At 41.3% G+C, this 13,549-nt stretch overlaps 1 protein-coding gene across 1 annotated transcript; it reads left to right on the top strand.

Moving 5' to 3' along the window:
- Window positions 1–10,914: 10,914 nt before the first annotated feature.
- On the top strand, window positions 10,915–11,862 carry LOC136398293 (olfactory receptor 2A12-like). Its single transcript, XM_066372648.1, has one exon. The coding sequence runs from the start codon at window positions 10,915–10,917 to the stop codon at window positions 11,860–11,862; it is 948 nt and encodes a 315-aa protein (XP_066228745.1).
- The last annotated feature ends 1,687 nt before the right edge of the window (window positions 11,863–13,549 follow it).

Here is a 13,549-nt window from a genome sequence, read left to right on the forward strand (position 1 = left end):
TACACTGAGAGAGAAATAAGAGTCTTCCTTATTTTAGAGACATCAACACTGAAACTATCCTCAGAAGACACAACCACGTGGGGTAGCGATGCACTTAGTTTGAATCGGGGTCTCTCACTTATCAGTCACTGACCTTGGGTGAGGCCCTTACTCTTTCTGATACTCTTTCCTCATCTGTAAAATCCCTGCTTCCCAAGGCTTAAGTGGTGCCTGTGAAAAATAGTCTCTGTGTGTCCTTAGCCTTAGTCCCTAAAGGTGAGAGCCAGTAGGTCCTGGGTGGTGTTTCTGCTCCCTGAACAGACAGAAGGCAGAGATGGTCTGCTACCTGGTGTGCAGTGGTGGCCTCAACCTTGGCCGGCCCTGGTGAGGTTTGTGAGGACCCAAGGAAAAGGGACCTCTCAGGCTGTCTGATAGCCTCTGTTGGGACCAGGCAGGGAGAACTGAGCTGCTGGGCTGTGCCTCTGCTGGACCAGGACTGCTCATTCAGGGCTTCACCAAGTCCTGCCAATAGCCGAGCAAGACGTCTCCTGCTTTGGGTTGTCTCAAGATATCTATGTTCTTAGGACTCAGAATGGAAGCAGAGGTGTGCTGGTAAATGTTCAACAATCACTCCTGGAAGAAGACGGTGCTCTGAGTCAGATTGCTTGCTGATTTCTGTGGTGTAAATCCATCCACCATGGCCAATATCAAGCTAACACCATGGTGTCACTGAACTCGGAGATGGGAAGAGATGCAGAGAAGCTCACGATTATGGAATACTTTCTTCATACTTATTCAGTAGAGGGAAGTGACTTCTAGAACATGATAACAGATGCCTCTACTTTAGTAGTCAAATAATTAAGATGTAAAGAGCGTTGTTTTTAATCTAAAAGTTTTTTGTTTTTAATCTAAAAGTTTTTTGGGTTTTTTTTGTATTTTTCTGAAATTGGAAACAGGGATGAAGTCAGACAACTCCCGCCTACGCCTGACCGAGATCCACCCAGCACGCCCACCAGGGGGCGATGCTCTGCCCATCTGGGGTGTTGCTCTGCTCAAACCAGAGCCATTCTAGCACCTGAGGCAGAGGCCACAGAGCCATCCTCGGCGCTTGGGCCAACTTTGCTCCAATGGAGCCTTGGCTGCGGGAGGGGAAGAGAGAGACAGAGAAGAAGGAGAGGGGGAGGAGTGGAGAAGCAGATGGGTGCTTCTCCTGTGTGCCCTGGCTGGGAATCGAACCTGGGACTCTTGCACGCCAGGCCGACACTCTACCACTGAGCCAACTGGCCAGGGCCTCTAAAAGTTTTTTTTTTTTATTTCAGAACTGATTTTTCTCCCTCCGCCAATTACTGAGATATAATTGATATAACATTGCATAAGTTGAAGGTATAGAATGTGATGATTGATCCATATGTACTACATAGCTCATACCTCAATAAGGTGAGTTAACGCATTCTTTCCCTCACATGATTATCACTTTGTTTTTGTGATGGTGAGAACATTAAAGCTCTACTCTCACAGCAACTTTCAAGTATCAGTAACTATGGTCACCGTGCTGTGCATTAGAGCCAGAACTCCTTCATCTTGTAACCAAACGTTTCTACCCTTTGACCAACATCTCCCCATTTCCCCCACTCCTCAGCCCCTGCACTTGCCTTCTCTCTGTTTCTATGAGTGTGATGATTTTAGGTTACATGTATAAGATCATATAGTGTTTGTCTTTCCCTGCCTGACTTCTCTTTTCTTCTTTCTTTCTTCTTTTTAAAAAGAAGAGTCTTACTTTTATTTATTTATTTTTCATAATTACTTATTTTTTTAGCAAGAGAGAGACAGGAAGGGAGAGAGGTGAGAAGCATCAACTGATAGTTGCAGCACTTTAGTTGTTCATATTTGCTTCTCTTATGTGCCTTGACTCAAAGGATCTCCAGCTTAGCCCATGACCCCTTGCTCAAGCCAGTGAATGTGGTCCTAAGCCAGTGACATTGGACTTTAAGCCAGCAACCATGGGGTCATATCTATGAACCCATGCTCTAACTGGTGAGCCCATGCTCAAGTTGGCGACCTTGGGGTTTTGAACCTGGATCCTAAGTGTCCCAGGGCAACGCTCTATACATGGCACCACCACCTGGTCAGGCGAGTGTTACTTTAAAAACTAATTTCATTGAGAGAGAAAAGCAGAGAGAGAGAAAGCTATAGAGAAAGAAGCATCAACTCATTGTTCCAGTTAGTTGTGTTCTCATTAGTTGCTTCTCATGTGTACTTTAACCAAGGGTCAAATGTGTGACCTCAATCCGCTTGGTTGACCCATATTCATTGATCCAGTTTGCGAGAGTCTGTCTGGAATATTTCAGTTTGCATAATGCTTCAGGGTCTATTGATCTTTGATTGTAATGTAATTTATTGTAGTTTATTTAATTTAACTTTAATAATGACTTTGTTTAACCTCACAACATTTTTGAAGAGTTAAAAAATTGGTTCCGTTTACCTGTGGCTGAGTAGGCGGGACCTCAGAGCCCAACCTTTTCCTTCTGAATAGATGGGGAACCATGGCCCAGACAGAAGGCGGGGACAGGAACTCTGTCATGAAGGGTGCAGCCAGGATTGTGCCAGGAATTTCAACACAGTATTTCTTTTAACTCACCCAGCAATCCCGGGTTAGGGTTCCTAAGTGATTACTATTATCATTTTACAGAGGGGGAGAACTGAGGCAGAATAACAGCAAGCTTAAGAGAACACACATTAGAACTTGATAGGTCCTGATTCAAATTCTGACTCTGCACTTAGATATGTGAGACTTGGGCAAGTTCCTCACTGCACTGCAATGGGCCTCAACTTCCTTGTATGTAACACAGGGCTGATACTATGCCCTGTGTAGATGCAGCTTGCCAGGCCTGGTATCCATGACCTGGTATCGAGTAGGTGCTCCATGGTCAACTATTAATTATCTCAGAGAGTCTAAGCTACTTTGTCCAAGGTATTGTATTGATGGAGAATGGAGGACTTTGACTTGCCCAGTAGAAAATGGAGCTGTGACTCAAATTGACAACTCATGCCACAGGAGTTTGGGAGGTAAGAAAGGAATCTTAATGAGGCCTTCAGTTCTCAGTATTTCTATAAGGTGACCAGGTGCCAAGCCTTCTCCCCTAGGTCAGTTGAATCCCTCACAAAACTGGAGAAGAGAATAAACAGGCCACTACCCTTTTCACCACCTGGATGTGGTTTGTTCCTACAGCGTCCCTAAGGGCCTATTCCTTGTAGGGTTCTTGTTGACAACATTTAAAGAAGTCCATGTTGGCATCACCTCCAGGGACAGGACAGCGGTGTCAGGGGACAGGAATGGCCCTTCCCAGTTCTCCCAGGAAAGCCTGGTGAGAGGGTAGGACCATAAAACCTCAGCAGCTTGGCCACGGGGAGGAGTTGAGATGGCGGAGACTCCCTCTGTCTGGACCCAGGATCCAACAGGCAAGGCCTTCAGGATCCCGGGCTGGCCTGGCCGTGTGCGGGGAGCTGCATCATGGACAGAAGGCAGGTGCCTCCTCTTCTGAGCTCTCAGAAATGTTGAACTTTTCTGGAGACTGGGTTGCCTGAAATACTGGTTTGCGGGGTCAGTTGCCCTGGGGCTTCCTGTTCAGTCTCTTTCTCTTAAGCTCTAGTGACAGCCTTTCTGTGACTTTGTTGTGACTTGTTTCTGTGGATACCTGAGGGGTGAGATGGTCCCTGGGCTTGGGTGTGGGCAGGATCCGGTCATCTGTGGGATCAGAGGTCAGAAATAGGCAGGTCCCGTGTGTTCTTTCTCTGTCCACCCCCAATACCCCTGCAGCCCTTCCCTTCACTCCCTGTGCTGTTTCCTCAGCTCATGCTCAGTCCCTCCTGTTCCTTCCTTCTTCCTAGATCTGCTCTTTCTTTCATTTATTCATTTAATAAATATTTGTCAATTGTTTCTTTGTGTCAAACCATGTTCTGGGTGCTAGGGACAGAGAAATAATTAATATAATTTCCTGAGTTTAGTGCTCTCTATGTCAGGACAATGATGGTCACTGTTGAGAAGCTTCGACAGTGATGGGGATTACTATGGTTCGGACCCTTTCCCTGTACTCTCGAGAGGCCGGGGTAAATTAAGAAGAATGCAGGATAGACAGGCTCTTGAAAGACTTATTTTTATTTATTTATTTATTTATTTATTTATTTATTTATTTATTTATTTATTTAACTAAAGAAGTTCCTGGTCAAATAGAAATAACTTGGCCCAGAAGGAGGCTTTGACAAAGATTTACTAACTCCAGAATGGTGATAATTTCCCCAACCTCCGTCCATCAGTTTCCTCTGCTCCCAGTGCCACTGATGGTGTCTCACATCCAGGTGATTGGAGCAGATGGAGGATCCGATCGTGAGAAACAGTGTGTGGCTGTCACTTTAGTAGCAGGAGGGTCTGATACTGTGTTGTCCCGGGACCCCATGTCAGAGGCCATGAATTTATAGTATTTAGTGCCAAATCTCAAGGAACTCAAACAGATGAGCAGACAGAGAAGTTGGCATTCTTCACCCTCCCCACTTAGGCCCTGTGTGCTGGAAGCCAGTGAAGATAGTGATTAAGAGTAGGCTCTGAAGCCAGACTGCCTGGGTCACACCTGTTCCACCTCCCAGCCATGTAATTTTTAAGCAATCGCTTATTCTCTGAGCCTGTTTTCATGTGTACTTACCTCAATTAACCTTTATGAGGATAAAATAAATTTAATGTTACAATGTCTGACATAAAAATTATGGTACTCATTAATCATTAGCCATTATTTTTATTCTAAGAGAGGTTATAAAGTCATTCATACTTTAGTATAGATATTCCAACTCAATTGGTAAGAAATTAAATTGAGAAAAGATGAAGGCTTTCCAGAGATATTAGATCTCAAACTTTATATCAGAACCCTCTAGGATGACTAGGATTGGAACTTGCCAGTAAGCGGAAGAGTCTGTTAGAAATAGAGGAGCATCTCACTGAGGTTAGGGGGTGGGAGAAAGTGGGGTCGGTCAGGGGTGACACCTGAGCTGAGTCCTGATGTGGGAGGAAGTGTTGAATGTGGGATGGAGTGTGTGAGGGCAGAGGGGATGCAGGTGCTGCAGACCTAGGCAAGACCTGAAGGTGTGACAAAGGTGGCACATACAGGACAGTGGGCATACTTGTCTGGAGAGTGTGTTTGTATGGGAGACACGAGATAGGCGAGAGCTGGGTGCTGAGAATGAAGAAGTCTCATCATTTACAAAGGGGTCTGTGCATCTGTCTATGTTTTTTTTCCTTCTCAATGCTGTTACTTTGACACATGAGGGGAAAATATTACAGGTATACTTGAAGAAGATAAACATCATCAGGTCTGACATGCTGGAACGGTAACTAGTATTCCTCTCCTTCTTGCACATCCTCTCCTTTTACAGAATCCAGACCGACCTCCCCGAAATCCTTCTCAATGGCAGACATTTCCTCACAGCCCTAGTGATGCTGAGCATTGTTTCACTTGTCATGTCGATTTAGATAGCCTCTCTGCTGAAGTGTGTTTTTAACTCTAGAGTGAAGGGGCTTTGGGACCCTTTCAAGGGTGTAAAGCAGTGGACAGGCAGAACCAGTGCTGTGTTTTGAAGAACCACTTGTATTTTGAACAATTCTTATGGAGAATAATGCATTGAAGGAGAAGAGTACAGGGGCAGGAGACCCGGGAGGGGCTGGTGCAGGAGTGAAGGGGAGAGATGATGGACTTCTGAGGGAGGGATGGACCCAGGGACACGCAGGTGGTAGGTTGGTCAGATGAAGCGGTGGGGGCAGGGACAGTGAAGACTGAGAATTGCTTAAAATGTCCATCGTGTCTGGGTCCCCATAAAGTTAGCCTCTATGTGAGCACACCACATTGTTTTTATCTAGTATGCTGTTAATTGAAACATGGGTAGTTCCTTATTTTTGGCTATTTTGACTAGAGTTTTAAATTTTTTTTTAATTTTTTTTTTTTTGTATTTTTCTGAAGCTGGAAACGGGGAGAGACAGTCAGACAGACTCCCGCATGCGCCCGACCGGGATCCACCCGGCACGCCCACCAGGGGCGACGCTCTGCCCACCAGGGGGCGATGCTCTGCCCCTCCGGGGCATAGCTCTGCCACGACCAGAGCCACTCTAGCGCCTGCGGCAGAGGCCAAGGAGCCATCCCCAGCGCCCAGGCCATCTTTGCTCCAATGGAGCCTTGGCTGCGGGAGGGGAAGAGAGAGACAGAGAGGAAGGAGGGGGGGTGGAGAAGCAAATGGGCGCTTCTCCTATGTGCCCTGGCCGGGAATCAAACCCGGGTCCCCCGCACGCCAGGCCGACGCTCTACCGCTGAGCCAACCGGCCAGGGCCTTAAAAATTTTTTGTACATGTCTTTTTTGAACATAAGTGCATGTGTATAAGTACATGGGTTGAGAGGAATTGAATTGCTGGGTAGGTGGTATGCATATATCACCTTTATGAGATACCACTAAACATTGTCTGGAGAGAGTGTACAAATATGCTCTCCCATTAGTTTGAGGAAGTTTCACTCTTGCCCACGCTAGGGATTTTTTATTTAAGCCATTCTGGTGGGTATGTGGTGGTGTTACACTTTAGTTTGCAATTCCTGGGTGACTAATAATGTTGAGTATTGTCTCACCTGATTAATGGCTATGTAGATAAGCCTATTTAGTGAAGTGTCTTTTTCAATCTTTTGCCCATTTTTCTGTTGTATACCTTCTTCTTGTTAATTTGTTGTTCTTTATTCTGATATAGGTCTTTTAAATTCTTCCTTTTAATGTAATCTAACTTATCATTTTTTCTCTATGGTAAGTGTTTTTCCTGTCCTGTTTAAGAAATCTCTACCTAGCCTGACCAGGCGGTGGTACAGTGGATAGAGCATCGATCTGGGCTGATGAGGATTCAGGTTTGAAACTCCGAGGTTACCAGCTTGAACGGGGGATCATCTAGCTTGAGCACAGGCTCACCAGCCTGTGAGGGGTCACCAGCTGAGTGGGGGATCATAGACATCACCCCCTGGTCACTGGTTTGAAGCCCAAGGTCTCTGGCTAGACATCAAGGTCTGTGGCTTGAGCAAGGGGTCACTGGCTCAGCTGGAACCCCCGTTCAAGGCACGTATGAGAAAGCAATCAATGATCAACGAAGGTGCTGCAACTAAGGAGTTGGTGCTTCTCATCTCTCTCCCTTTCTGCCTGTCTGTCCCTCTGTCTCTCTCTCTTTCATGCAAATAAATTAATAAATAAATAACTAAATACAAGTCTGTGCCTACTCCGACATGATATTTTATGGATTTGATTCTAAAAAATGTATTGTTTTACGTTTACCATTTAAATCTACAATATATCTGAAATTGATTTTTGTGTGTCATGCGAGGTAGGAGTCAAAACATGGTTTTCTGTGTAAATATCCACATGATCCAGAGAATTTGTTGACAAGACCATCCTTTCCCCATTGCATCATGGGATCAAATTGTCATAAATCTGGTGATTGTATATTCATGGATGAATTCTGGGCTTTATTAAGTTCAATTAATTTATTTGTTTATTCTTGTGTCTTGTGCTAATCTCATACTCATTGAATTATTATAGCCTAATAGTAAGTCTTAATTTCTGGTAAGTTTTCCATAAAAACTTTATAAATTGGTTATCAATTTCTGTAAAAAACAAAACAACAACTGCTGGGATTTTTACTGCAATTTCACTGAATCTATAAATCAACTTCACATCTTTATAATGTTGAATGGTCCAACCCATGAACATAGAACATCCTCTACTTACTTAGGTCTCCCTTAATTTCTCTAAGTAATGTTTTCCTACACATATTCATTAGATTTACAAATTCATATTTGATTTTAAAAAATGTTTTTGTAAATTACTTTCTAGTTGCTGGTATAGAGAAATATAATGAGTTTTTGTAAATATGCTTATTTCAGTTTGCCTTTGATTTCTTTTTGATTTGCTACCTACACAATCGTGTGGTCTGCAGATAATGACAGTTTTATTTCTTGTTTTCCAATCCTTTGACATTTTATTTCTTTCTCTTGACTTATTTCACTGGCTACAATCCCCAGTTTAATGGTTAGTAGAAATGCTGCTATTGAATATTTTTGTTTAACTTTAATGTCAGGGAGCAAGTTACTATTTTGCTATTCAGTGCATTTACTGTATAGGCTGTTTCTTCTTTTATTGGAGATAATATTTATCACATTAAGAAGGTTCCCTTCTGATTCCTAGTTTAATAAAGTGTTTATTTCTAATTTTAATTTATTATTGATATTTACCAAATATTCTTTCTGTACCTATTGAGTTAATCATATCCTTTTCCTTTGGTTAATTTTATTAATAAGATGAATTACACTGTTAGCTTATTAAATGCTAAGCCACGCTTGCATTCTTATAATAAACACAACTTCATTGTGATGTATTATCTTTTTTATGTTGCTGTATTGAATTTGCTAATAAAATTTTTAAAAGTTTTGCAACAATGCTCATGAAAGAGCTTGGTTTATAAGTTTTCCTTCTTGTAATGACTTTGTTATTTTTTAGTTTTGAGTTTATGCTGGCCTCATAAAATGAATTGGAAATTTTTAACACTTTTTCTATTGTTTGAAAGGGTTTTTATGATTGGTATTATTCTCTTAAATGTTGAAAGAACTTACCAATAAAGCTATCTGGATCGGGATTATTCTTTGTAGGAAAGTTTGAAATATAATGTTTTTTAAAGACAGTGGATTCTTGACTTTTATTTCTTGTATGAGTACTGGTAATTTGTGTATTTTTAAAACATATTTGTTTATTTCATTTAATTGTCAAATTTATATACAAAGTTGTTTGTAATTTTTAAAATTATTGTTAAATGACTTTTAGATCTATAGTAATTTTCCCTTTTCATTCCAAATGTTGGTAATTTGTGTTTTATTTCTTTTTCTTTATCAGTCTTGCTAAGGACTTTATCTATTTATCTATCTACTTATCTATTTTTTATACAGATAGCATAATTTAATAAAAAAGTTTTTTATTGATTTATTTCAGTGAGAGAGGAAGGGTGAAAGAGAGAAAGTGAAATAGGAACACTGAGCTGTTCCTGTGTATGTCCTAATTGGGAATTGAACTGGCAACCTATGTGCTTCAGGACGATGCTAAACAACTGAGCTATCCGTTCAGGGCAGGGCTTATACAGTACTTATTTCGAAGAATGAAATTTTGGCTTTGTTCATTTTTTCTACTGTAAGTTTGTTGATGATTTCATTATTTTTTGCTCTTATTTTTATTATCTCATCCTATCAATTTATTTTTGAATTTGACTTGTAGTTCATTTTTTAGCTTTGTGAGATGGGAGGTCAGCTAATCAATTTTTAGCCTTTCTTTTATTCTAATATGTATTTCCATCATGAAAGAAAATATAAGGTACCCTTTAAACACTGATAATATTTTATTTTTATCACTATTTAGTTAAGTATAGACTAATTATCATTTTGATTTTTTTGGTCTAATACATTATTTTGCACTGTGTATTAATTTCAAAGGGTTGTGTTCTTCCTCGTTATATTTATTTTGAAATTGATTTCTAGCCAAATTATGGTAATCAGAGAATATAGTCTAAGTGATTTCCATTCCTTGGATTTTTTGAGCTTACATTTATGATGCAAAATGTGATAAATTTTGACAAATGTTTTATGAAACTACAACATGTTTCTTTCACTTAGTTTTGCATGTCATATTTCTTGCATTTTTTATTTCCAGTATGCTTATGTCCTTATATTAAGGAGTGTTTATTTTTTCCTTCAGTTTTATTGAGATATAAGTAACACAACATGTGGATTTGATATATTTACATATTGCAAAATAATTGACGTATTTCTTGTAAACAATATGCAGGTTTTTTTAAAGCAGTGTGAAAATATGCCTTTTATTAAAATATTTAGTCCATTTGCATTTAAAGTAATCATCTACACCAGTGATCCCCAACCCCCGGGCCGTGGACTGGTACTGGTCCATGGGTCATTTGGTACCGATCCGCAGAGAAAGAATAAATAACTTACATTATTTCCATTTTATTTATATTTAAGACTGAACTATATTTTATTTTTTAAAAATGACCAGATTCCCTCTGTTACATCTGTCTAAGACTCACTCTTGATGCTTGTCTCGTAAGTTCGACAATTATATTTTAAAATACCACAGTTTTTATGCCGGTCGCATAATTTTATTTTGTGCATTTATCTGTCCCACCCTAAAGGCCGATCTGTGAAAATATTTTCTGACATTAAACCGGTCTGTGGCCCAAAAAAGGTTGGGGACTACTCATCTACACACTAAAGTTCATATTTACTATCTTTCCACTTACTTTCATTTGACTTACCTGTTTTATATTTGAAGTAATTTTTTCCAGCTATCACGTCACAGTGTCCTTCTAGCGCCCTCTATTGACAAAGCTGATAGTGACGTTTGGCAAAGAAGAAATGGTCATTGATTGGGGAGAGGCTTGTAGCATATTCAGACAGCCTAAGGCAGACAGGAACTTCAGCTTTAAAAGTTTAGGGGCTGGGACTGATGCGATGTAAACCAATTGTTGCTAGACATGTGAATGACCAGGTTGTCCATTGGAGAAAGTGAAGTAAGACAGGGAAAATTGCCTATGAGCAGTTAATGTGATTGTTTTAAGGTATTGTGTTTTATATGTCATATACAGTGCCTCTACTCCTTTCAAAAACCTGATAAATTAATATTAGTATGAGTCACATTTTACAGACGAGGAGACTGAGGCTCAGAAGTGTTGAGTAACTTGCTCAAGACAGCAGATGAATAGAGGGCCAGGATTTAAATCCTAGCCTCTCTGTCTCCAGGGCAGATACTTTTGCTAAACTACCACAGTTTCAATGACATTTAAATGAATGTGATTCTTTTATAATCCCCACCATGTGGATGCCTCCAGCGGAGAACCAAACTTGGGTGTCTGAATTCATCCTGCTTGGCTTCTCCCGTGACCCCACGTCCAACAGGATCCTCTTCATTGTCTTCCTTCTGCTCTACCTGAGCTCAGTCCTGGGCAATGGGCTCATTGTCTCCCTGATCTGCCTGGACATGCGTCTTCACACTCCCATGTACTTCTTCCTCTGTATCCTCTCCCTGCTGGACACGGGCAATGTCACCACCACTGTGCCCCAGATGTTGGTGCATCTTCTCGCTCATTCTCAGACCATCTCCTTTTCTGGCTGTTTGCTGCAGATGTATGTGTTTAGTGCCTTGGGCTTGACTGAGTGCATTTTATTTGTAGTCATGGCTTATGACCGATACATAGCCATCTGTTACCCTCTGCGTTATACAGTCATCCTCAACTGGGGCCTGTGCACATGGCTGGCAGCTTGGACCTGGGCCTGTGGTTTCTTCCTCTCTCTGATTCATACATTCTTCACCATGCGGCTGCCATACTGTGGGCCTAACGTGATCAACCACTACTTCTGTGAAGGCCCCTCAGTACGAAGCTTGGCTTGCATGGATACCCACCTCATTGAGATTATGGACCTGGTGATCAGTGTGTTTATGGTTGTTGCCCCAATTTCCCTCATTTTGGCCTCCTATGTCCGTATTGCCCAGGCCATTCTCAAGATCAAGTCCACAAAGGGCCGCTGCAAGGCTTTCTCCACCTGTGTCTCCCACCTCACTGTGGTCTCATTCTTCTATGCTCCAGCCACTTATATCTACATACGGGTCAACTCTAACTATTCCCCTGAGCGAGACAAGCAGATCTCACTCTTTTACAATGTCTTCACTGCCCTGCTCAACCCTGTGGTCTACAGTCTGAGAAACAAGGACATTCAAGGGGCTTTTCTCAAAGTGATGAGGTGGAATAGGGTGACCTGGTGAACTGGGAGCAGGAAAGGCTTGAGGTGTAATGTGAATTGATGAGAAAAAGGACAACATCTATAACAGTGGGAAACAAAAATTTTGTTGCATCCAAAAAAGACTTCTTCTTACCTAATTCGAGTGTGCTGATCTCAAATCTGACATTAGTTTTTCTCTGTAAGCTACAGTTTTTTTGCAATTCAAGATTTTATGTTTTCATCTTATTATAAAATGTTCTTTTTTCTTATTTTTTCCAGAGACAGAGAGAGTCAGAGAGGGATAGATAGGGACAGACTGACAGGAACGGAGAGAGATGAGAAGCATCAATCATCAGTTTTTCATTGCAATACCTTAGTTGTTCATTGATTGCTTTCTCTTATGTGTCTTGACGGGGGCTATAGCAGACCGAGTGACCCCTTGCTCAAGCCATCGACCTTGGGACAAGCTGGTGAGCTTTGCTCAAACCAGATGAACCTGTGCTCAAGCTGGCAACCTTGGGGTCTTGAACCTGGGTCCTACACATCCCAATCCAAAGCTCTATCCATTGCGCCATTGCCTGGTCAGGCGTAATATTTTCAACATTTAGTAACATAATGAAGTAGAATGTCTTCTTGGGTATCATCTTTGTGAAAATTTAATAATTTGTATAATGCAGTAAATACACTTATACACTAAAAGATATGATTGTGTTAGAATTTGTCTACAATTTTGAAATAGAACATATTAAAACACTTGTTTTAATCATAAAATTTGTGCAAAACTTATTTAAATTCTATTCAGGTAAAAATTTGTGTTTGTAGCTCTTGCATTTGCGTACTTGTTAAGTACAATCTCATTTGATGCTCCAGTAGTAGTCTGCCATCATTAACATCTCCAAGATTTTTGGGAAACTTATCAAGGTGACTGTTCAAGGAAGTGAATTTTTTTTTTTTTTTTTTTTTTTTGCAGAGACAAAGAGAGGAGCAGATAGGGACAGACAGACAGGAAGAGAGAGAGATGAGAAACATCAATTCTTCATTGCGATTCCTTAGTTGTTCATTGATTGATTTCTCATATGTGCCTTGACCACCGGGGCTACAGCAGACTGAGTGACCCCTTGCTCGAGCCAGCGACTTTGGGCTCAAGCTGGTGAGCCTTGCTCAAACCAGATGAGCCCGCACTCAAGCTGGCGACCTCGGGGTCTCGAACCTGGGTCCTTCCGCATCCCAGTCTGACGATCTATCCACTGCGCCACTGCCTGGTCAGGCAAGGAAGTGAATTTTAACTCTCATGTTACATCCAATGTCATGGAAAGCCAACAGCATCCTTTGAACCAGAAGTTCATACTTTTCTGCTTTTTTGTTGCCAAGGAAGTTCTTTGTAACTGCCACAAAAGACTGCCATGCTGCTTTATCCTCCTTATTCATCTTCCTGGCAAATTCTTCGTCATGTATGATGGTTCGAATTTGAGGTCCATTGAATACACCTGCTTTTATCTTCTTGAAAGACAAGGCAGAAAAAGCAGAAATAATATTTTGAAAACATTCACTTTCTCTATTCAAAGCCTGAACAAATTGCTTCATTAAGCCAGGTTTGATGTGAAGTGGGGGGAAAATGATCCTGTCTCAATATATAGAACTGTCTCGATCTCGATTAACTACAGGTTCATTCACAATATTTTGCATCACTACTTCTAGAGCTTCACGTTTCGGCCACTCCTTCTGTGTCC

This window comes from Saccopteryx leptura, chromosome 3 (genome assembly GCF_036850995.1).
Source record: "Saccopteryx leptura isolate mSacLep1 chromosome 3, mSacLep1_pri_phased_curated, whole genome shotgun sequence".
Lineage (NCBI taxonomy): Eukaryota > Metazoa > Chordata > Mammalia > Chiroptera > Emballonuridae > Saccopteryx > Saccopteryx leptura.